The sequence below is a fragment of the Danio aesculapii genome, chromosome 2 (assembly GCF_903798145.1).
Source record: "Danio aesculapii chromosome 2, fDanAes4.1, whole genome shotgun sequence".
In the NCBI taxonomy this organism is placed as follows: Eukaryota; Metazoa; Chordata; class Actinopteri; order Cypriniformes; family Danionidae; genus Danio; species Danio aesculapii.
Window position 1 is genome coordinate 12367820 of NC_079436.1, and position 25081 is coordinate 12392900.

The window sequence follows — 25081 nt, forward strand, 5'->3', positions numbered from 1 at the left end:
AAGAGATTTGGATGGGCGGCACGGTGGCTCAGTGGTTAGCACTTTTGCCTCACAGCAAGAAGGTCACTGGTTCGAGTCCAATTGGCATTTCTGTGTGCAGTTTGCATGTTCTCCCCACATTACAAAGACATACAGTATAGGTGAAATCGATGAACTAAATTGACCATAGTGTGTGTGTGTGAATGTGAGAGTGTATGGATGTTTCCCAGTACTGGGTTGCAGCTGGAAGGGCATCCGCTGCGTAAAACATATGCTGGATAAGTTGGTGTTCATTCTGCTGTGGCGACCCCTGATAAATAAGGGACTATGAAAAGGAAAATGAATGAGATTTGGGCGACTTTTGGAAGGTTTGATAGCAGAAATTGTAATTTTCAAAAATTGTATAAATGCACTTGTGTATTATTTGAGCCGCAAAGCTAATTATATCCTTGTTTTGCGATAAATAATGTTTTTTAGCAGTGTTATTCCTTTAAAATGTTCCCATATTCTCAAATACATAAATGTTTGTTTGTTATTTGATAAATGGTCATAAAAATGTAAAGGATATTTCACAGAAAAGGCTGAATGGGAACACAAACATACAGTTAAAGTGTAAAGGACTGGCCTTGGTCATTTATATTTTTTGTATGATTGTTTTTAATAAAACTGCAGACAAAATTAAATTATTTTAAAGGGATAGTTCATCCAAAAATGAAAAGTATTCACTATTTACTCAAGAGGTTCCAGACTTTTTGAGTTTCATTTTCTGTTGAACAAAAAATACAATATTTTGAAGAATGTTAAAAAAAAACAGTAACCATTGACTTCTCTAGTAAGAAAAACAAACACTATGGCAGTCAAATGGTTACTGGTTTTCATCATTCCTCAAAATATCTTCTTTTGAGTGAAATGGTTTGAAACGGGCAATGATGACAGAATGTTCAGTTTTGAGTGAACTATCCCTTTAACTGTACAGAAAGCTTTGACAAAGAGACTTAATGTTGCTCACGGCGTAGGATTAATTTAGCCTGAAGGAAGTCTGCGAGGGCAAATGACACTGTAATTAGACGCCTCCTGACTGTCAGAAAGCAGATGATGTCAGGTGTGGTGTTACCTTGTTTTGAACAGCTAAAAAGTGGCATCTGATCTGCTGTAATTGGCTGTGCAGATCTTGGTTGTGTGATGTCAGTTCCTGTAGACGATCTCGCTGGCTGCTCACATGCGCTTCAGTTCGCTTGAGCTGGTTTCTCTGAATTTCATTCTGTAGTGAGAAGAGAAGTCTTTAAATAAGAGGATTGACTAATTTAACAACTGTGATGCAGTTTAGCATTGATTTCCTGTACTAACAGTGTGAATCTGATTTAGAAGTCATGTTTTAACCAATGCTAGTCATTTCTAGACATGTTTCACAACCATACGGTTTTGAAATCTTATGTTGCATCATGATGCAGTGACAATGATAAATTCAAGTGGTCATTGAAGATACGGGTCCCACTTTATATTAGGGGGGGGCTTTACTACTTTATACCTATATTTACTTTTATTTTGTATATACATGTTTTTGTTGTTGTTGTACTTATATTTTAACAATGATCTGTACGTAATTACACCTGTAATTAATTATGTACCATCCCTTACATCTTAACCCCCCCCTTAAACCTATCCAAACCTGTCCCTTACCTTACCCATACTCCACCTCAAAGTGGTGTGCTAAACAATATGAACACAAAAAGTACATTGTGCCTAATTTTTGATGCAAGTACACTGTAAAAAACATTATTGCAGCTTACTTTTTTGTTAAATCAATCAACTCAACTTATATCTAATTTAAACAGACTAAAAGTATTAAGTTAATCTTTGTATGACTTAAAAACATTCGTTGAAACCTGATTAACTTCATAAAATAAGTTAAAGTAACTTAATTTAAAGTGGGACCTAACCATATAATAACTATCATAATAACTAAAAGCATAAAACACACAATCACTCAAAAAACAACAACAACAATGGAACAAAAACTAAGACATGCCGTTAAAATACATCAGATGATCAAAAGTCTACTTATTGTATTAAGATGCAATTGTTTTAAAAATGATTATGAATAAAGGAAACAAAAAGGTTTAAATATATAAAATCTTATTAATATTATGTATTATTCATTCATTCATTCATTTTCTTTCAGCTTAGTGCTTTATTTATTAGGGATCACCACAGTGGAATGAATCGCCAACTATTCCAGCTTATGTTTTACATTGCGGATTCCCTTCCAGCCGCAACCCAGTACTGGGAAACACCCATACACTCTCAAATTCACAAACACACTCAGAAACTATGGAAAATTTAGTTCACCCAAGTCACCTATAGCGCATGTCTTTAGACTTGGGAAACCGGAGCACCCGGAGGAAACTCACATGAACACAGGGTGAACATGCAAACTCCACACAGAAATGCCAACTGGCCCAGAGACTCTCTTGCTGCGAGGCAACAGTGCTAACCACTGCTGCAGCGTGCCGCGCATTGTGATTTGTGTGTTAGAACGCTGTATAGCAAATCGCAGTCCTCAGTAGCGGTTACTTTTTCAGTAAGATAAAATCACCCTCCAGCAGTCCAGACTGTGCGCCGTCATGCGCTCCATCATCACGCAGCACGACTGAAGCGAAACGGATTGCGCAGTTCACACTGCGCCGCTGCGTCATCCGCGTCCTGCACTCTGCGCTCGTGATGCGCGCCTTTTTCGACCAGCGCCGTTTAATTGCCGCAATTAAATGTCATTTATAGCTCCTGAAGAAGACTTTTTATCTCTAAATGTAGAGGCAGGTGAGAGAAAAACTATGTAATTTACCTAAACTACTCTTGTCACTCACGTGCCGCAAACGCTCAGCGTGGCACGCGCATGCAAGTGCACAGCAAGCGCGTGAGTAATGCTGATGATAGCTACACATGAAGGGAACCTTTTTAAGCCAGGGGTTCCCAAATTTTTCAGCCCACGACCCCTAAAAACAATGCAACTGACTCGTGACCCCAATACCCTCCGATGTGGTTATAAATATTTAAACCTTAACTGCGCACACACGTCAATAGGCCCAAGTCTATTCATCAATTCAATTTGAAGGATGCCACTCTGAGACAATCCTCCATGTTTAGTTGTGGCCTGTATTTATTTTTGAGTGTTTGTGAGTGCCGTAAAGCTGTCAAAGTTTAATCTGGTGCCATAAAAATCAAGGTGCTGTTTCTTTAATATAATTTAATCACCACAGGGGTGCAAAAAATGAAAAGGCTGATGGCTTATTTTATTTGCTGTGGATATGTTATCTTTTAATGTAACTGTTAACTACTTTTTCTGTGATTTATGGATAAAATATGGTGATGCTAATAGTTTAATAAAATGAATTAGATTTTTGGAAATCAAGCAATGTTGCTGGGCAATATTGGAAAGCATTGTTGCGTAGCTAATCTATAATTGAGAAAGGGCATATTGTATTTGTATCCCATTGGCCTATTAAGTTGCCCAGTGTCTCACCTGGTTGCCCATTGACGACATCATTTCCAAAAGTTGGCAGGCAAAATATATAGACTAAATATAAATGAAACCATATTCCTTGATTTTCCTTTGGCTTAGTCCCTTAATTCATCAGGGATCACCACAGCGGAATGAACTACCAACTTATCCAGCATATGTTTTACACAGCAGATGCCTTTCCAGCTGCAACCCAGCAACCTCTCATTCACTACGGCTAATTTAGTTGATCCAATTCACCTGTACCGCATGTATTTGAACTGTGGCGAAAACCGGAGCACCCAGAGGATACCCACGGGAACATGAGGAGAACATGCAAACTCCACACAGAAATGCCAACTGACCCAGCCAGGGCTCGAACCAGCAACCTTCTTGCTGTGAGGCGATTGTGTTACCCACTGCGCCATGAAACAATATATCCTCAATAAATATATTTAAAAAATACTCATTTACATTAAAGCCAGTTTCAGAAGCGTCCTAATGCTTTTCGATCTCTTTAACGCACAAGCTCTGCTGGGTGTAAAATGACCAAATTGATTTCCTGTGTTATTTCAGTCAGGAGTGTTTTCTTCTCTGAATTATTGAAAGAAAGTATTTAGGCAAGTTATTTTACTCAAGGTATACATTTAAATATGTCTTTGTTTTCCACAAATTAATATGCTTAGTATCTTTTTTTTTACCCATTAGAAAGTATTTCTACATGCATTTTTACATACACTCAAAAAAATATATTTTGCTTACAATTTTTGCTGCATGTTCAAGCTACTTATTTAAAATGAGTTGAAACAACACAATTCTTGAGTGTTTTTTTGTGACAACTAAATTGTTTTATGTTCAATCCCTTTAAATTTGTAAAAATAGATAAGCTAACTTAATTCATTCATGTTGTCCCAACACAAATTGATTGTATGGAACCCAACATTTTTTTTACAGTGTATGGTGTCAAAAATGACTGATGAAGGAACCTTTGGCATTTGCTCTTTGTCTTCATTTTTTATTTGTCTTCTCTTTAATCCAAATAGAGGGTGTGTGCATTATCTTTAAAACACGCAAAGAAGTGATTTCTTGCTGCTTGTCCAAAGTACTTGTTTTAAAAAGCTGAATCAGCTCAAATCCTGTGGGGGATTTTTGGGACAACTTAATAGTTTTATGTTAAATCCACTTGAATTTGTAATTTGTAAAAACAATAAAAAACTAAATCGATTTGTGTTGGAACAACATGAAGGAACTATGTGGAAGCCAGCATTTTTACAGCAGTTATAACTAGGGCCAGACGAAATCTGCAGACATTTTTTGCTATTTCTGCGCAGAATTGTGTTAAAGATCTGTGGATTTATACGGAATTATTTTGGCACTATCATAACTAAAACCTTAATATATGAAATAAAAAGTAATATTTTTTAAACTTTAATTTAATGTTTACAATGCAAATCCAATTAGATCCACTTTATTTGGTAAACAAAGCAAGTCTCTCATATAATATATCTACTAAAGGACAGAAAATATTACTTTACAAACTGTATTGTAAATAAATCATAGGAATATTTTCATATTAGTCAATAATCATACTGAAATTAATTAAAAAACTTAATAAATATAAATTTACACACATTTACACAAGTAAATAAACAGACTCAATGATAGGCTAGAAATCTGCGGAAATCTGTTTATATTATACCTAGTTATCACCAAATGTCTCTCTATTTTATTGTACATGATAAATCATTACGCTGTCTGCTGAGAAGTCTGTCTGAAATTTTTCGTACACAAATGCTGCCTCTAGAGTCACTGCCTGATGCGAATCAACAAGTCAGCTGCCAAAGCTTTCACAAAGCAGCAAGTGTTTTTTCACTGTTACGTTTTTGGTCAGAAACCCATATGCATGGCCATGATGGAGATGTAAACAGATGTAAACACCAGCATCAGATTGCTTAATCTTCTACTAAATAGAGTACGTTGTTCTGCTTATTCATGCTGTCTAAATCAGTGGTTCTCAAAAGCGGGGGGTCACTTGTTGATTTCCAAAAATCAAATTCATTTTAGTAAACTATTAGAATTGTCCTACCGAAGAAAATAACCTACATAACCTACTGAAGAAAAAAATAGTTGTTAATAGTTGTTAATAGTTACACTGTAAAAAGTGCTACACTCACAAAGTTGGTTTTATATACTTTAAATAATTGCAATCTAGTTAATTATATTTGTTTTATACCAAAAAATATCAATTTGCTTCTTCTTTACTTAAAATAGATCAGTTTTTATATAACAGTATATTTTGAATAAAACTAATGCAATTTATTTGAGTAGATTTTTGTATGTGGTTATTGTGTAGAATAAATGTTATAAAAGTGAGTTGACACAGACAATTTATTAGAGCAGATGTCGATGTTTGCAGGTCTGTTCATCAAACGTGATTTTAATAATTCTGCGTGACCCCATTTTCACTGCCCGCCACTTTGCAGACACACGCAGCAACTGTAAGGGTCGACGTTAACTGCTCGCAGCAGCGGATCTGATTAACACGGTAAGTTGCAAATGTAGTCGAATGATAATTGTAAAGTCATGCTAAACTGCCGACTTCACTAAGCAGGTGAGGTTTTAGCTTGTAAATTGTACTGTAACGTCAGGTAACAGACTGCTCTCACATGGAAAGCTAAGTTGGCTAACACTAACCAACGCTAGTTCATACTAACGATTAAAAGTGATAGTCCTGATAAAAAAATGTTAAAGTAGTTTTAAAACACTTAGTGGGTATAACTAACGTTACAGAACGGATTAACTAGGTCTCTGGTGGGCGGTCGGGGTGTAGGTGTAGTTTGCTAGCGCTAACCTGGCTAGCTCACCTAAATAATTATCAGCACATTAAGGATGCATATTAAATGCAGAAACGTATGGAACAGTAGTTTGTGTTTAGCGTAACGTAAAGTAACTTAACGTTTGTGTTTTAGAGATTTAGTACATAAGTTTTTTGTTAATACTGCAAAGTGAATAAATTACAGATTTATAATTTATTTTAACTTAAATTACATTTATGTTTACAGAACCATTTAAAATGTACGCACCTCATTCTAAAATGCATTTTCTTGGTCTTTAGATACCAAAGTGATTTAGTTTATTTTGTTAAGAAAAACATTAGGTACAATTACAGCTATAATTATTTGCAGGTGAGTAAAACATGGGTAAAATTGCAAACAATAGTGGGCTCCATAGAATTGCATTTGATATCTGAAGATTTTTTGTATGTGTGCAATGAACAAACAGTAAAAATATCCTAATGCAGTTTCTTATTATCTGTCAATCTTTCACTAAAGCTAACTGAAAACACTGATTCACTGAATTGTCAGTTGCCAGTAACATTAAATTTGGAGAAAAAGTAAATTAAATGTAGCTTCAGCAAAAATGTATTGTAAACCTTAATGTAATATGTAAAATGGCAATGTATTTATTTAATTTTGTATTATGACTTATGCAAAGTTTGGTGCAAAATGAAGATGACAGTTAAATTATAGATTTTATATTCACCATTTTCAAACTGTTTAATATGTAAGTTACATACACATTTTATGCTTTATAAGTTGCAAAAATAAACTGAAAATGTAATACCTAAATTTAAATAATTCCTTGATTGACAGGCAGCCAAAATACTATACACTGTTACAGTGAATAAAATCACAGTTTTCTTTAGAATTTGATTCTTAAAAACACCTGGAATAATGCAAGTATACAATAACCTATATAACTTTTTTTTAATACAAAAGTTTAACTAAGGTAAATTTTAACTGATAAACTAAGGTGTTTCATCCATGTATCATTCTCACTGCACTTTTGTAACTTGACTTGTAGTTTATCTAAGATATTTGCTATTTAGTATTTAGCTATTTAATATTATTTAGTATCAACCACCTGAACTCCTGTTTCTTTTCTCTCTCCACCAATAGAGTTGTGTGGAATCAGAGGTGCATGCGGCTGCCCACAGGAAAAATTTGCCATCAGCCCAACACAGTTTGGATAATCATAGGACTGTCAGAGGTTTACCAAACCTGTCAAATGCATGATGGCTCCTGTTTGGACCTACCGATGTCCTCGACTTCCATCAAAACTGTATACATTATTTGAGATATATCAGAGACTCTTTGTGGGACTGGACCTTATTTATCCTAAATTTTCATCAAAGTATGCAGATCTCCTTACTGAGTTGTCTTAGATGATTTCTCAATAGGATCTGGCATTATTAATGTTTTTATTTATGTATTGTGTATGTGCAGCCACATTAATGGCCTGTTTTGTAGTCACTATTAAAAGGGACACAGGTTGATATTGAATAAATGTTATGGTCTTTAATCCATCTTCCCATTCTTATTTAATTGTTATTAACCGTAAAAAGTCTGTTTATCTGTTTTTACTTAAATCACTGTATATTGTGCATAGAATATAGAAATGAAGATTTATTTTCTGAGGTTACAGCCAGAAGTCAATTGAATTCATTTTAAATGACATATGCATGGTTAATTTTATTTAGATAATAAAGTTCTTAATACCTAATTAAAATAAGTACAGGCAATGTATAAATAAGTTAGGTTTAACAAAAAAAGTAAGTTTATCTGACTTGAGTAAATTTAGAAATATTAGTTGGCTCAACTTAATTTTGTTGCATTTGTTTTAAGCAATGTTTTAGTGTTTAATATACTTAAAAAATGCTGGAAGTTGTATCAATCTAAAACGTCCGATGCAGCCACTTGCCTCACTTTTTATAAGTTAGATCTAGGTCATACTTTTTACAGTGTATATTAAAAATGCAAATAAAAACAGTAAATTTATTTTATGTCACCAAGTTAACTTTCTGACACCTTTACGGCACTCATGTACATTTCACGAGTTCACACTTGCAATAGTTTCAGAATAGAGCGTATTTGGCATGCTGTCCGGGGAGAGGGCTCTGAGCTCGGGGAAGACACCCAAACTCGAGTTACTCCTCTTATCAGGAAACAGAGAGGAATAAGGATTCGAGCGAAGTATCTAGCCCGGCCCCAGAACGCTCCCCCCGGGATTGTAATGCTTAAGAGGTGAGGTGACGGGGTGGTGGAGGGATGCTAAAGTCGTAAGATGCTGCAGGTAAGACAGCTTTGGTATATATAGGGGTTTGGTCAAGAACTGATTGGATAATAGAATAATTGTCAATGACGTATTTGATACTGAAACTTCTGCGTGTGCTCCTCCCGAAATTTGTTTAAAAAACATCACAAAAAAAAAAATACAGGCCACAACTGAACATAGAGGATGGTCTCTAAGTGGAGTTCTTTAAAATGAAATGATGAATAGGCCCATTGGTATGTGTTCGCCGGTGTGTAAGGTATATATATTTACAACCACCTCAGAGGATATGGCGGGTCGTGAGTCACTAGCATTGTAATTTTGGGGGTTGCAGGCTGAAAAGTTTGGCAAGCCCTGGTCTAAACAACAGAAAACCGTGGAATGTGCTCAATCATACTGAGAAGGACTTACAGTTTTTCTTGATCGCTTTGATGCAGCTGTGAACTGAAACGTCACATTTTAAAAACAGTTAACAAACAGGCCTAAACAGCAGCACTCATGGCTGCATTACACATGGCACGCAAGGCTGTAACCTTGCCAGAACATTTAAAATATGCAACAAAATCTAATTTTGCATTTAACAACACAACATGCAAACAAGTATTTGAGCTCTTTCAATCAATCATTACACAATGGACAACAAAATACAGAACTCAGTGTGAATCAGTGCACTATTGCTTGTCATTGTAGCCCATTGACTGTGTCGTCTTTTGTCTTTCTATATAGACTGTGTCAAGTTGACCTTTTGCAAAGTAACAGATCCAGAATGAGAGATGCTTTGATGTAATTTTATTGAATACATGAAATTAAATTTGGTAAAACTCTGGCTGAAAACAAATACTGTAAATATTACAGTACAAAATACATGTATACCAAAACACAGTAAAATCTATTGGAGTGTCAATGCCTCCATCTATTCTGGCAAAGAACAACACAGACCTGGCACCTTTTTAATATAAGGTTTGCATTAGATTGACTAATTGAAGATTTGTCTGAAGATGAGGCAAACAACAGCGATTTCATACTGATCTTGTTTCTAATAATTAGGAATAGATGGTTTCTCATTGGTTACCCAAGCTAAAACAATAAAGTTTGGACTGCTTAAATGACATGTTAAATGTTTTGCAAAATGGTGGAGGAAATGTGTCAATCCAAATAAAAAAAGGAGTAGGCTATCCTAGTTTCTTTAACCAGATCAAAGCAATCAAGAAACACTAGTAGGCCTAAGCGAGAAAGGGTGAACTATTTTGAGAGACTGACTTTAATAGGCTTATTCTGCTGGATTTGTTATAACTTTTGACTGTCTTTAGTACTGTAAAAGTTATATTTGTTTATTTCTTCCACCTGTGTCTGCAGCTGCATCAGTGCATGACGGCTCTCCTTTAGTGTGGCCTGGGTGAGTGTTTCCTTCAGTCTGGTGCTCAGCAGCTCCACCTGCAGGTCGTTTTGTGCGCTGCTGACCCTTTGTTGACCTCCACACTGCACCTGCTGACAAACAGTTATTCTTCTGTAGAGCCTACTAGTGTGATTTTATGCTACTAGAACCTATGTTTGTAGATGCTATTGGATCTTACTTATTATTTACAGTTGATTGTTTATTTTAGTGCTCTTAGTACATTTATATCAGATAATACTACTTATTTATTAGATACTAGCAGTGTAAGACTCAAAAAGATTACAAATTACTGAATACTACTTGAAAATTGTAATAATTGTAATAACAGTATGCATGCACTCAAATATTTTTGCTGCTCGTTCAAACTACTTATTTATAATGGGCCAAATCAACACAATTCTTGAGTTTTTATTGGGATAACTTAATAGAGTGGAGGAACTTTGTATGCAAAAACTCGGAAGCGAGTTAGCATTTTAGCAGTTCCAGTTACTTCGTCCCAAAGTCAATGGGTCTTTTCAATAGGATTTCAGTTAAATCGCTTAAATAAGGTTCGTGGCTAACACAAACTCAAGCTAATTTCACATTTTGTCCTACGACAAAACACATCTGTTACATCACACTCTTGATTTTTTAAATTGGTTACACTTCTTTAAAAAGAAGCTATCAAGTTACTAATTTGGACTACAGGCGGTGTCAGAGACATTATCCGTCATCAAGCTGAACTGGTCTGGAGCGCAGCTCGCATGCGTTGGACGTTTGAATTTGTCTGTTGTTTAAGTATTTTCATAAACAGTCTTTTATATTTTGTAGTATTTTTCTAATTTGGAATTATATTGTGTGTAGATAATGCCTTCACTTGTAAAGACCGTCAAGACAGTCATTTTAATTAGGCAATATTATGGAGATACTGCTTACCAGTGCAGCCGGTCTCGTTCCTGCTCTCAGTAATGTGTGAATAAATGTGTAAAAACTACATACATATTAACTGTCATTTTAACGTGATCATTGCATTTCTCGTTGTTTATTTTCTTCATCTGAACACATTTAACTCTGTCATAACTGCAGTATTTACACTCCTCCTTAAAATGTATAGCATATGTGACTGTATGTGTTGCTTTTTTCTGTACTTCGTGACATAAAAAGAATATTGAATGTTGTTCTGTGTCCATGATGGAACTTGCAGTCATATAGACATGTCCTTCATGCCTCATTTCTGTCGTCTGTTACTAAGGTAAGCAGGCTGTATGCACACGAGCGATACACTTACAGTATTTACATATTTCTCATGATAACACTATGTAGGCACATTTACACATAGTTTTAAAACTTTTACAACAACCGTAAAGCAAAACAAAATGTTTTTTCCATGTAAAAAACTATTCAAAAGGCATGTAGGTCTATGTGTTTTTGTGTATTTATTTGTTTATAATATATAGCGTGGATTCAAATATAATAAACCGAGAGAGTAAATCTTTGTCATGAACCATAAAGCTTGAAAAGTTGTCTGTAGCAGGGTGGTGCTGACGTCACAGGCGAGCACCCCGAAGGCACTGTAGTATGTTTATAGCCTAATGTTAGCTTGTCAGTTCTTTCGTTTGCATTTAAGATCCAAAAGTAATAAAAGTTGTATTTTCATGTGAGGACTTCTCGGCTGGACAAAACGTGTAAGTGTAATGAACAGTATTTGAACACAGAGCTTATTATTTGCAATCTTCGAAAAGTCTATGGGAAAATCCTATAGGGATTTTATCGAGGGAACCAGTTTTATGCCAGCAGCCGATTCGCCTACAAGGTGACGTCATAGTTCCTCCACTCTATTGTTTCATGTTCAATCAACTTAAATTTGTAAAAACTATTTTAAATTTTAAATAACTTAAAGGGCACCTATGATGAAAATCAACTTTTTATAAGCTGGACAGAACTGTGTGTAGGTATAGTGTGTCCACTTTCATATTGGAGTAAATTTCCTGATGTTAAAATAGGACCCAGTGTGCATAAACATTAGATTAGCCAGTACTGAAGCCAAATCTGGAGCTTATCTAACAATATAACTTATGATAAATAACTCCAATAACTAGTACATCCAAATGTATATGTTATAGAAAAATATTAAATACACATTTAAAAAAAGAGGAAAAATCAAGAGAAGCTAAATAAATTGAACAATTTATTAGAAATTTTGTAGGTTGTAATTTTTTTCAATATTTTGCTTGAATTTAATTGTATTATATTATCTCTAATAAATATATCTGTTTAATACAACTGTTCAAATGCACCAAAATACATTGCCCATATTCTCTGAGAAATGGAGAAAAATATTCATTTTCAAAATGGGGTGTTCTCAATTATGCTGAGCACTGTACATTTAAAATGTATTCTGTTACATTACTGCATTCCCAAAACGTGTAATTCTAATACAGTAACACGTTAAAATCAACTTTATTGACTACATAATTTTTATTTACTAGATAGTCATTAAATAGGCTACCAGTACTTATTTTATTAGTGACGAATAACTACACTGTAAAAAACATCAGTAATTTAACGGTTTATTTCCATAACTGTCGTTAAATGACACAAATATACTGTAAAATAACAGAGGTTGAATTACAGAAATTTACCAGAAATTTAAATTTAAGGAAACTTCTGTAATTTAATGTCCGTTATTTTGCGGTAAATTTCTGTAATTTAACAGCTGTTATTTTACTTTTTACGGCATCCCAGCTGCTAGAAATAAACCGCAATTTTTTTTACAGTGTAGTAGCTAATTAGTATTATGTATTATGAGTTCATAATAGGTACGAATATGAATATGTTGAACACTGAATATGTTTTTTACCTGCAATTTCTCGTCCATGTTTTTTATGTGATTTTTGAGCTGTTTCAGTTCAGTAAGTGCCTCTGCTTCCTTCAGTCTACAGCTGATTAGCTCCGTCTGCAGGTACATCACACTGTCCTCATCAGGTGCAGCGCTGATCTGCACACACACACACACACACACACACTGTAAAAAAATGCATGGTTCAACAAAATTGATTCGTGTTGTCCCAACACAAATCGATTAGGTTAACTTAAGAAATAAAACAAGTTGTCTCAAAAACATCTTAAGAATTGTGTTTTTTCAGCTCATTTTAAACAACTATTTTGAACAAACAGAAAAAAAAATAAATAAATTTGAGTGCACATACTTTGTATATGTGGTTTACGAGGACTCTCCATAGGTGTAATTTATTTTATACTGTAAAAAACCTCCTTACTACACTGAAAAAAAAGTGCTGCATGCAGAACTGTTGTAAAAATGTATTTGTGTTGAATTTAAACAAACAAATTAAATTTAATAATGTTCAACTTAATTTGTTTGTTTAAATTCAGCCCAAATAAATTGTGTACAACCACTAACCGTAAAAATTGAGTAAATCCAAGGAATCATCTTTGAATAATTTTTTTTCAGTGTACAGCCTCTCTCACAACACAAACAATTTACGAAACCGTGCTGCATTTTCTCACAACACTTTCATAAATGTCACATTTTTGGGTCCCCTTGAAACATTTCGTTTGTGTTCTGTTCTTTTTTCCAAGAGTTGTGAGAAAATGCAGCATATTTTGATAAATTGTTTGTGCTGTGAGAAAATGTAGTGCGTTTTATTAATCTGTATGTGTTGTGTGAAAATGCAGCACATTTTTTAATTTGTATGTGTTTTGAGGATTTGCATAATCACATGTGCTGTCAAACAGATGAAGATCTTTTCTTAATTTGCTGGTGTTTTTTGTAATTGCATGTGTTTTCTTAAATTGCAGTATGCTAAGCTCCGTATACTTACCCCTACTCCTAAACCCATCCCTCAAAGCAAACCCGTGGCAAAATCCAAATGTCAAAAGACCCTGTTGAGTATTATTTTTAAGCATTTCGAATTACAAAAACAAGGCATAGCCTCATAAACCACCTTAACAAAGTAACATACCAACGCCAAGGTCATAACCACGTCTTCATACAATTTTGTGTCCTCGTAAACCACATAAACTTGTCCACACACACACTTTATTACTGAAGCAGCCACAAACACTGTCATGTGATGTCTAATGTCCTTTGACTCAAGTGCAACATTCAGGTTCTAGAAGTAAAATTCCTTTCATTGTCTCCAAAATGAAACAGATTTGATAACTGACAACCCTTTAAAGACTTTTGTGAGCTCTGAGGTTGTAAATTAAATATTTGTTTGTTGAACCCTTCTGTTTTGGATAAGACCAGCGCCATAATCAATATATCAACTTATTGTAGACACAGACATGACCTCAATCATTTTTGATAATGCAGGTATGGTTAAAATTACACTTTAGTGTTTACTGTAAATTACTATAGTATATTTTGATGTGGGTGCCTAACAACTGAAAACAGATCTGCTAAAGGATGTGGCCTTTTGAGGCTCCTGTGCCTCTGTCACACTTTAATAGTCTAAAATGACTTGCTAAGCATGTTACTTTTTTAGAGTTCTTGTTAACTTGCACTTTTTTGTTAACATTATCATTATTATTATTATTATTATTATTATTATTATTATTATTATTATTATTATTATTATATTTGTTTTCACATTCTGATCACAGAATTATTGATTATTTAATTTGTAAAATTACTATAATTATTATAGAACATATCGATCTGCACAAGCTAGAACACTTTCATTCATTCTCTACTACACATCTCCCACCGGTATGAATTACAGATCCTATCATGCGTCTCACACACACCAGTTCCAGTTCTCTCACTGATTAGACACACAGGACTGTTTATAATGACCAGGACTATTTATACACCTCACTTTGACATACACTATGCTGAGTCTTGCATCTTGTAAGTGAGCACTTCAAAGCCTTTTTCTGTCTAGCCTTATTGTGTTTATGACTCTTGTTTTGTACATTGTTTATGTTGTTTTGCCGCCTGTCCCAACCATTTGCCTGATTATATAAATTACTCTCTGAATTACCTTCACGCTCCTTTCTGTTCCTGTTGTGACCTTGCCTGTACGACCATCTCAAAATAAAGCTGTATTTGGATTCACCTCTGGTCCAGCAGTAAGAATTATGTGTCACTGCTAAGAAGTCTGTTCAATCAAGGAATTTTTGGAGGACTTTGTGCAGGTATCTTAACTTTGATGAGTGACTTATGCCTTCATATCTTTTTCTGTGTTGGACTGCCTGAGTCACTCTATTCTAATATGCCACTGCATGAACCCCACTGGACGCTAGAACAATATATTGAGCTGACACTTAAACTGTCGGCTCTGTGTTACTGTTAGTGTCACAGTGGAGGAAACCCCGAAATGTTTTTTTGGTGGGGGCAAAGAACAGCAAGACGGCGGGCCTTGCTGCTCACATCAGTACCATGATCATGCTGGCATCACCCACACTGTTGTTGCCTCCATCGCTGCCAGATCCTCCAGAGCTGCCAGAGCCGTTGACGCCACCACCAGAGCTGCCAGAGCCGTTGACACTGCCAGATCCCTTTGAATACCATGAGTGGGGAGCGGCAGATCCCTCTGAATCCACCAAATGGCGGGCACCAGATCCATCTGAACTTCCCGAGTGGCGGGCATCAAATCCTTCTGAAACCCCCTATTGGCGGCCACTAGATCTTCCTGAGTCCCACAAAGGGCCAGAGCAGCCTCCCAAGTCCCACGAATGGCCAGAGCTGCCTCCCGAGTTCTCTGAATGGTCAGAGCTGCCACCGAGTCCCACAAATGGCCAGAGCCACCTCCCGAGTCCCACAAATTCCCAGAGCTGCCTCCCGAGTTCTCTGAATGGTCAGAGCTGCCACCGAGTCCCACAAATGGCCAGAGCCACCTCCCGAGTCCCACGAATTCCCAGAGCTACCTCCCAAGTTCTCTGAATGGTCAGAGCTGCCACCGAGTCCCACAAATGGCCAGAGCCACCTCCCGAGTCCCACGAATTCCCAGAGCTGCCTCCAGAGTTCTCTGAATGGTCAGAGCTGCCACCGAGTCCCACAAATGGCCAGAGCCACTTCGTGAGTCCCACGAATTCCCAGAGCTGCCTCCTAAGTTCTCTGAATGGTCAGAGCTGCTACTGAGTCCCACAAATGGCCAGAGCCACCTCCCGAGTCCCACGAATTCCCAGACCTGCCTCCTGAGTTCTCTGAATGATCAGAGCTGCCACAGAGTCCCACAAATGGCCAGAGCCACCTCGCGAGTCCCACGAATTCTCGGGAGGCAGCTCTGGGTTCTCTGAATGGCCAGAGCAGCCATAGAGTCTCACAAATGGCCAGAGCTGCCTCCTGAGTCTCACAAATTCCCAGAGCTGCCATGAATGGCCGCCAGAGCTGTGACTTCCCAGGGCTGCCTGCCAGATCCTTGTGACCTCTCTATGCATTCTGATCCTAAGCCTCCTGAGCCACTGGGGTTGTTCAAACCTGGGTAGGTTTAAGGTTGGGTAAAGGATGGTCAACAGTGTAATTATAAGTGTAATTACAAAAATGAATTACAGTTGATATTATATGCAGGTATTTAATCATAAGTACATAATAAGAACAATATAAAAACATGTATTTAGATAAGTACATTGTAACTAATGATTAATTTCAATGTAAACACATATTAGCACACTTTAAATAAAGTGGAATCAAAATTGGTAACCATGACAGACCTACACTCATAAAAACTCCTTATTTAAAATGAGCTTAAACAACACAATTCTGGAAACTTAATTTTTTTATGTTAAATCCACTTGAACATAAATTTGTTATGTTGACAATAAGATTTGTGTTGTAACCATTTAATTGTGTGAAACCCTGCATTTATTACAGTGTATGTTAGTATTGATTCAACTTATTTTTAAAAACACAATTATACGTAATAGCAGAAAACTACATTACCTATGACACTGCAGAGAGTAACATTAAGCAGATTAAATATACACATAATTTGCAAAATAAGAGTGACTGAAAAAATATCCATTGGATTTGCAAATTTTTAAGGTATGTGGTTGCAAACAATTTATATGGGCTGAATTAAAACAAACAAATTAATTTTAGTAATGTTTAACTTAATTAATTGGTTTAAATTCAGCCCATATAAATTGTTTGCAACCACATACCTTCGTAGTAATTTAGTAAGTCCAATTAATCCTTTTTTTTTCACTGGAAGAAGTATTTGACTTGACTTTTACCTCTTCCAACTGCGGGATGTTTGCCTGCATCTCCTTTAAAGCATTTTGTGAGCTGGCAATGTTCAGCTGAGTTTTCTCCAGCTCTTTCCTCAGCTGCGACACCAGTTTCTCAGAGCACCTCTTTTTTAGTGGCGACATATGTGGAAGTAAGAACATTGACACATCTTCAGAAAAAAATATATTAACATGTCTTAACAAAAATACACTGCAATACACTCACCCTCTCCAGTATTGCAAGTCTATGCTTTAAATGTTTATTCTCAGAGCAAAGTCCCTTCAAAAAGACAAGAAAATACACTAAGCAGAAGCTACCAGAAAACAGTTTATTTCATAACCTAAAGACTGAAATTTAGTGTTGAGAAATATTTATGTGAACATAAGAACTCACATTTAATTCCTCCTGCTCCTCCAGCTCTTTGGCCTTGATAGCTTCATAATCTTTTCTAAATCTAAAACGAATTAAATAAGTCAGAGAATTGGCTATAGAATAATAACACATGAACAAAATGAAGGATAAGCACATACTGTTTCATTTGGCTGCCATTGTATTTCACTTGATATGCTGCTTCGATCATCAAATCCGGATTTGATTCCCATGATTCTAGATTCTGCAAGCACTGGATTCAACAGGAAAGTGATATATTTAAATAGACTGTCCAAATTAGCAAGTGTCAAACAACAACTTTCCTAAAATATTTTTCTTTTATTATTGTTATGGTCTATTACGTTCATCATCCCCTCGTTATCAAGCTTGATGAGTTCTGTCTGCTTCATGTGAAGTACAGCCAAACCGACACGGAAAACGATCTCCAAACCCTACAAACAAACGAACACATGAAGATACAGCAAACACTGACTATGGGTGATTCTAGAATTGTGGGTACAATTTGAGTATCCAAGATAAACCTTTTATTATTTTTCAGAAACAAAATCTTCAACAAAACAGTTTTAAACACAAATGTAAAAGTTTATATGTGTATTAATGGACATTTTGTAAGATAATCATATTTTTAGCTTCAATTATCATTAATTAATATGTCAAACTTCATGATTCTTCTTTCAATAATTTGTACAAAATGTTTAGGAAACATTATCTGGATATCTGGTATAAGGTTAGCACCTTAAGCTAAAACACAAGCTGGTGGAAAATGTAAACATTTTCAGTGGTTTAATAGCAATAACATACATGTATAATTGACAATGGATAATGCTAGAGATTGCTGTGCGACAAGGCTTCGAAGCTTGTATCAAAAATAAAGACCAAAAAACACAGCTTTATTTAAAGAAATGGATGGACATACAGGCAGGGGTAAAACAGGAGCAAGCAGCGGCAAAGGGGGTAATCCACAAGAATAGTCCAATGTATAGATGATAAATTGGGGCAGGCAGCAAACAAACAATAATCGGAAAAACAATGCAAAGTAGAAAAACACAACAGGCAGGATCAGGGAGGATGCTTAGTAATGCACACCTAATAGAGATACAAGACTGAGCAAAGAAGAGTATGTGAGTTGTCTATATAGTGTGTGCAATCCGTGTCAGTGAACTGCAGCTGTGTGTCTGTGTTCATGCATTTTTTCCAGACTGATCTCACAAGGAAGATCACTATTTTTATGTTTTGTTAGTTTAGTGGCTAATTCATATAAAAATGTATGATTTTTAAAAGTGGACGTGGCGCCAAACCCCACCCCTAAATTCAACTGTCATCGATAGATAAGCAAATCCTACTAAAATGGATGAATGAAATCGTACAAATTCATATGAATTAGCCACTAAATCAAAAAGTTACAAAATGGTTGTGAGATTGTTGTTTTACTCTGTATTAATAGCTATCTGAGTTTTGAAAACGGTTCCATCACAGTTGAATTGAAATGATTTTAGGTTGGATTTTAATGGGATGATTAAAAGTACCTCGCACATAAAGATATCAAAAATCCGCATGGCAGCTGGGATCGGCAGAGATGAGAGGAAGACGCTGTAAAACCAGGATGAGGAGAACACAGAGGTCTGGAAACCTTGAGTCTGGAAGTGGGAATGAAGCTCAGGAAGTTGCTCCTATCAGAGACAGAAAAACAATATCTTCAGATAACTGAAGAGCAGAGTCTGAAGAGAAGAAAAGGAATAGAATTTGCTTTGTATTGAAGAATGAAGACATTGGAGTGGCCTGGTCAAAGTCCTGATCTGAATCCAATTGAGATGCTGTGGCATGGCCTTAAAAAGGCAGTTCATGCTCGAAAACCCTTCAATGTGGCTGAATTACAGTAATTCGGCAAAGATGAGCGGACCAAAATTCTTCTACAGCATTATAACAGACTCAATGCAAGTTATAGACGCTTGATTGCAGTTGTTGCTGCTAGGGGTGGCCCAACCAATTATTAGGTTTAGGGGTCAAATACTTTTTCACATGTGGTTATGTAGTTTTGTATTTTATTTTCCTTTATTAATAAAAGCCTTCATTTCAAAACTGATGTGTTTACTTGTGTTATCTTTGACTAATATTTAAATTAGACTATTGATTGGAAACATTAAAGGGCACCTATGATGAAAATCAACTTTTGGAAGCTGTTTGGACAACTTTGTGTAGGTATAGTGTCCACAGTCATACTGGAGTGACAGAAACCCAATAAGTCTCTTTTAAAAAAAAATTCTGACATTAAAATAAGATCCAAATCCCTCTCATTTTGAGGCCCACCGCAAAGTAGGAGTACGGTTTTCCCACCCACTGAATTAAGTGACAGCAACGTATTAAAATGTTCTAATAGTAACACATATAATCATATCCACAAGACAGGACTTGCACAAAGCAACTGGGATTAAAATATCTGTTTAGCTCTCTGTAATCAGCAGCACCTCAAGAATGAGTTTTATGAGTTTAAATGTTATAAAACAGAGTATATTTGTAATAAAGAAAAGATTCATCACCACAGCTGCACATCAGTACAATTATAAAAGAAGATGCTTCAATCCTTGTTTGTTCCTGATTAAATCAGGTTTACTTTGTACATTAACATAATGGACATCCATACAGCTGTGTTTAATCACATTTGCCATGCAAAACTGTGCAATGTTAAACATATGTATACGCGTGTATCTGTGCGCAAACTACATTGTGTGTGCCTCATCATTGCAGAAAGGCTTGAATAAACTCCACAACAAATACATCAAATAATCATTGGGAAAGTTTTTACTGTAGTAAGGGAGTTCTACTTTGTTCTTGTCTGTCACTGTGCTGTTTATCTACATCAGAGCACTACCGAGAGATCTCTATGGCTCTGAAACACATTTGCGAATGGTGAGCGTGGAGAACAAACTAATTTGCATTAAAGGCACAGGCAACAAAAACAGCAACAATGTCCTAACAGATCAAATTTCCCATATTCAGAAAGGTATAATAAATTATCTGATGGGTATTTTGAGCTGAAACTTTACAAACATATTCTGGAGACACAAAAGACTTATCTTAAATCTTGACAAGGGGGTAAAATCGGTCCCCTTTAAAGTGTGACAAACATGCAAAAAAACTAAACAAAGCTATCAGTAAGGGGCAAACACTTTTTCACAAAATCTGTAAATTTATGTAGTTTAATATCATATTAGGGTTGGTAAAAAAGTAACATATTAGATCTTTTTTAAAGGTAACTAAACATGTTACTTAGTATATGACAGTAATGTGAATGTTATGTTATTTTAGCATTTCTGTAAGAGTAAGGCTAAAGAATTATAATATCTTTTTTTTTTCCTAACACTACCTTATATAAAACATATTTAGTCATCTTAGTTTTATCCCATTTCTTGTTGCCTGGAGGATGACATATATAGTAAGAAATGACACTATCTAGTAGTTAATCACACTATTATCGACTTAACAAATCTCCTACGCAGAAGTTCTTATCAAATGTGCAATTCTCAGAAATAATTTTAATAGGGTCTGGCTTTTAAAAAGACTCTTAATTTAATCAAGGGCTTTGAAAAGGACATGTTATAAATATTTAATCTGCTTTTAAATCAGTGATTCTCAATTCCAGTCCTTACTTAACATTGTTAAGACTCGAGATATAAAAAAATAGGTAGAAAATTCAAATTTTCTGGAACTGAGATATTTATTAAACCGTCTAGCAAAGACACTCAAATAATGCCATTTAATTTTTTTTATGATATTTATTTTGTATCACATTTGATACATCTGTAGTTTGTGCAACTTTCCGCTCAAAACAATGTTAATTTAATTACAAAAAACAATTTTCCCCTTAACATTTTGACAACAGAGATCATTTAAGGCAGTTTTTACCTGATATGTTGTATATCAAATCCAACAGGTTTTTTAAACATAGTATTAATCAGGTTGATATTAGGTCTTAAATACTCATGTATAAAATATGATATGAGCAGCTTTATAGGATTAACACACCTTATTCATATCATCAATTCGTTAACAGAGAGATCCATGAACATCCTTGTGTGTCAGATAAGAGAGACATACAAAATGTGTAGGGCGGGGACTGGAATTGAGAAGCACTGTTTTAAATGGAGAAAAATCATAATTGTTTACCTTAATCATAGAGTCAAACTGGTAAATGCAGCAGCCGAGCTCATCTCTGCTGGATTTATAGAGCTCCCTCATTCTGAAGTCCTTCATCAGCCTCACAAAAACACAGAAGGCCTCCTCTTCAGCCATCTGAAACATGGACATTTCAGTTCATTGCTTTAAAAAAAGCGTTTGCTGTTTGTTCAAACTCATTCGTTCATTTTCTTTTCGGCTTAGTCCATTTATTTTTCAGGGGTCGCCACAGCAGAATGAACCGCTAACTTATCCAGTATATATTTTACAAAGCGGATGCCCTTCCACTCTTGCATTCACACTCATACACTACGATTTAGCTTATTCAATTCCCCTATACTGCATGTCTTTGGACTTGTGGGGGAAACCCAAGCACCCGGAGGAAACCCACGGCAACATGGGGAGAACATGCCAACTCCACACAGAAATGCCAACTGACTCAGCCGGGGCTCAAACCAGCAACCTTCTTGCTGTGAGGCGATCGTGCTACCCACTGCGCCACCTTGATGCACCTTTGTTCAAACTACTTATTTAAAAAGAGCTTAAACAACACAATTCTTAGGAATTTTTGGGGACAAATTGTTTTAAGTTGAATCCACTTAATTTTGTAAAATCTAATAAGCTAACTTAATTAAGTGATTAAAACTTAATCACTTGGGGAATATTTGAAAAAGAAAATTTCCCTTGGGGGCTAATAATTTTGTCTTGAACTGTTTATAAATGATTGTAACCAATTACCTGTGTGAGCAACAGGCCTACAATAAACACACTTCCCTTGCAGTATCCAATTTCTTGGTCCAAGACTGAGTAGGCCTGCAAACAAAAGCCACGTTTAGTTATCTATAGTATAGTATAGTATAGTATAGTATAGTATAGTATAGTATAGTATAGTATAGTATAGTATAGTATAGTATAGTATAGTATCAAAATGATTTTGTAGTTCTCTTTTCATAATGGCAGGTAAAAACTTTCATCCATGTAACCTTCAGCACATTGAACAGTGTCTCCTGGCAGATGCTCTGGTGGTTGTGGAAGAGATGGTGTTGTGCGAAGATTCGCACCAGGTCTCTGTGTATCAGTGTTTCAGAGGTAGAGGAGCTCTGCAGCAGATCTGAGTACTGCAGACGCACCGACACATTCCCAGAGTCACACAGCAGCTGCCAAACCACAGCCCGCAGCTGAGCCGGGACACCCCTTCTGGTCAACACCTGGACCAGACACAGATCACTCAAGGACTGGACTTAATAAAAAATAGTCAATAAAAAAACATGGATGCTGACAATTTAGTTCAGTCTGAAGTAGTTTGAATAAGTAGCAGTTCAAACTTTTGAATTTTTTTTAGGTCATATCCATCTTAGACAAAATTAATACTTTGGAGTGGACTGGTCAAAGTCCTGACCTGAATGTGTTTACTTGTGCATCTTTGACTAAAATTTAAAGTCACAGTGCAGTGGAAAAATATTTAATATTGTGTATGACTGCATCCATAGATCTCTGCAATGACTCAAATAACTTAATATTAAGTCATCTGGAATGACAAAGAAAGCATTCTTGCAAGACCCCCAGAGTTCATCAAGATTCTTTGGTTTCATCTTCAATGCCTCCTTCTTCATCTTACCCCAGACATGCTCAATAATGTTCATGTCCGGTGACTAGTCTGGCCAATCCTGGAGCACTTTGACCTTCTTTGCTTTCAGGAACTTTGAAGTAGAGGCTGAAGTATGAGAAGGAGCACTATCCTGCTGAAGAATTTGCCGTCTCCTGTGGTTTGTAATGTAATGGGCAGCACAAATGTCTTGATACCTCAGGCTGTTGATGTTGCCATCCACTTTGCAGATCTCTCGTACTCCCCCATGCTGAATGTAACCCCAAACCATGATTATACCTTCACCAAACTTGACTGATTTCTCTGAGAATCTTGGGTCTATGCAGGTTCCAATAGGTCTTCTGCAGTATTTGTGATGATTGGGATTTAGCTCAGCAGATGATTTATTGGACAAATCTACCTTTTTCAAACACTTTTCTAAATTATCAACTAGAAGTCAAGTGTTTATTTGTTGCTCTTACAACTGGGATCAACAACGAGACTTTTGTCAGGTAGTGTAAGTTTGAAAAACATACAAAAAATAAGAAATCAGCAAGGGGCAAACACTTTTTTACACCACAAACTATTAGAAACTGATAAATGTTTATTTTTAGTTAAAACAGATGTTGTCAAATGGAATATTACAGGATATTACAGATTTGTCATGGAAAGCATCAATATCATTTAAGAACCTTTAATTTTAAGAATGTAAGCCAAACTGAGACAGAACTATCATATTGCTCACATGACAAAATATTGACAATACAGTCACAGTCTATTTGAACACATGACTGGAATCATAACATGGGAGTGATGCTGCATGGATGAGTGTTACCTTGATCTGCCCCACTTTTCTCTTGCTCCAGTCTTCCCATTCATTAATGACATGCTCCCATATGTTCTCCTCCAAAAAGAAGGTTTTGGGTGAAGTGGCATTTCGCAGGAGTCCATTTACAGAGTGGAGAGACTTACTGTCTGTCTCTAACAGCCTGATGAAGAAAACAGCCTGTGCTGAGTGCAAGTGAAGTAAGATGATATTGTACTTATTTGTACTTATACTAGTAATAATTAGCGTCAATCAACAAACGTATCCCTGAATATTTTTGAGTGTAAGGTGGCTATTTACGTGAAACATTTACTATTTAAATGTAATATTTATTCACCCTCAAGTGATTCCAAATCTTTATGAGTTTCTTTTTTGAGATATTTTGAGGAATGTTAGAAAATGGTAATCACTGACTTACATAATAGGAGAAACAAATACTATTGAAGTCAATAGTTACCGATTTCCATTATTCATTCATTCATTTTCTTTTCAGCTTAGTCCTTTTATTAAATTCGGGGTCGCCACAGCGGAATGAACTGCCAACTTATCCAGCACATGTTTTACGCAGCAGATGCCCTTCCAGCCGCAACCCATCTCTGGGAAACATCCTTACACACTCACTTACACTCATACACTACGGACAATTTAGCCATCCCAATATACACATGTCTTTGGACTGTGGGGGAAACCGGAGCACCTGGAGGAAACCCACGCGAACCCAGGCTCAGCAAAATTGGACAATAGAAGATTGGAAAAACGTTGCCTGGTTTGATGAGTCTCAATTTTTGCTGCGACATTCAGTTGGTTGGGTCAGAATTTGGCATCAACAACATGAAAGCATGGATTCAACCTGTCTTGTATCAACAGTTCAGGCTGGTGGTGGTGGTGTAATGGGGTGGGAGATATTTTCTTGGCACACTTTGGGCCCATTAATACCAACTGAGCATCGT

General features: G+C 36.0%; 1 protein-coding gene and 1 long non-coding RNA gene across 3 annotated transcripts in view; one reads left to right on the forward strand and one right to left on the reverse strand.

The window, feature by feature from the left end:
- The window catches only part of evi5a (ecotropic viral integration site 5a), a 49449-nt gene that overhangs the window by 23383 nt on the left and 985 nt on the right, over positions 1-25081 (reverse strand). The window contains exons 2-14 of one of the 2 annotated variants that reach the window (XM_056473020.1): positions 24141-24294; positions 22704-22928; positions 22459-22533; positions 21712-21837; positions 19074-19217; positions 17889-17978; positions 17688-17779; positions 17551-17611; positions 17383-17436; positions 17163-17282; positions 12823-12960; positions 9932-10072; positions 1094-1240 (exon numbers count right to left, since the gene is read on the reverse strand). In XM_056473020.1, the coding sequence (XP_056328995.1) occupies positions 1094-1240; positions 9932-10072; positions 12823-12960; positions 17163-17282; positions 17383-17436; positions 17551-17611; positions 17688-17779; positions 17889-17978; positions 19074-19217; positions 21712-21837; positions 22459-22533; positions 22704-22928; positions 24141-24294 (1567 nt within the window). Of the gene's footprint in view, positions 1-1093; positions 1241-9931; positions 10076-12822; positions 12961-17162; positions 17283-17382; positions 17437-17550; positions 17612-17687; positions 17780-17888; positions 17979-19073; positions 19218-21711; positions 21838-22458; positions 22534-22703; positions 22929-24140; positions 24295-25081 lie in introns of both variants that reach the window. The other variant, XM_056473012.1, reaches the window with a different exon arrangement.
- LOC130241328 (uncharacterized) lies at positions 5930-7837 on the forward strand. The gene is made up of 2 exons (XR_008838856.1): positions 5930-6020; positions 7435-7837. It is a non-coding gene; the product is annotated as an uncharacterized LOC130241328 (long non-coding RNA).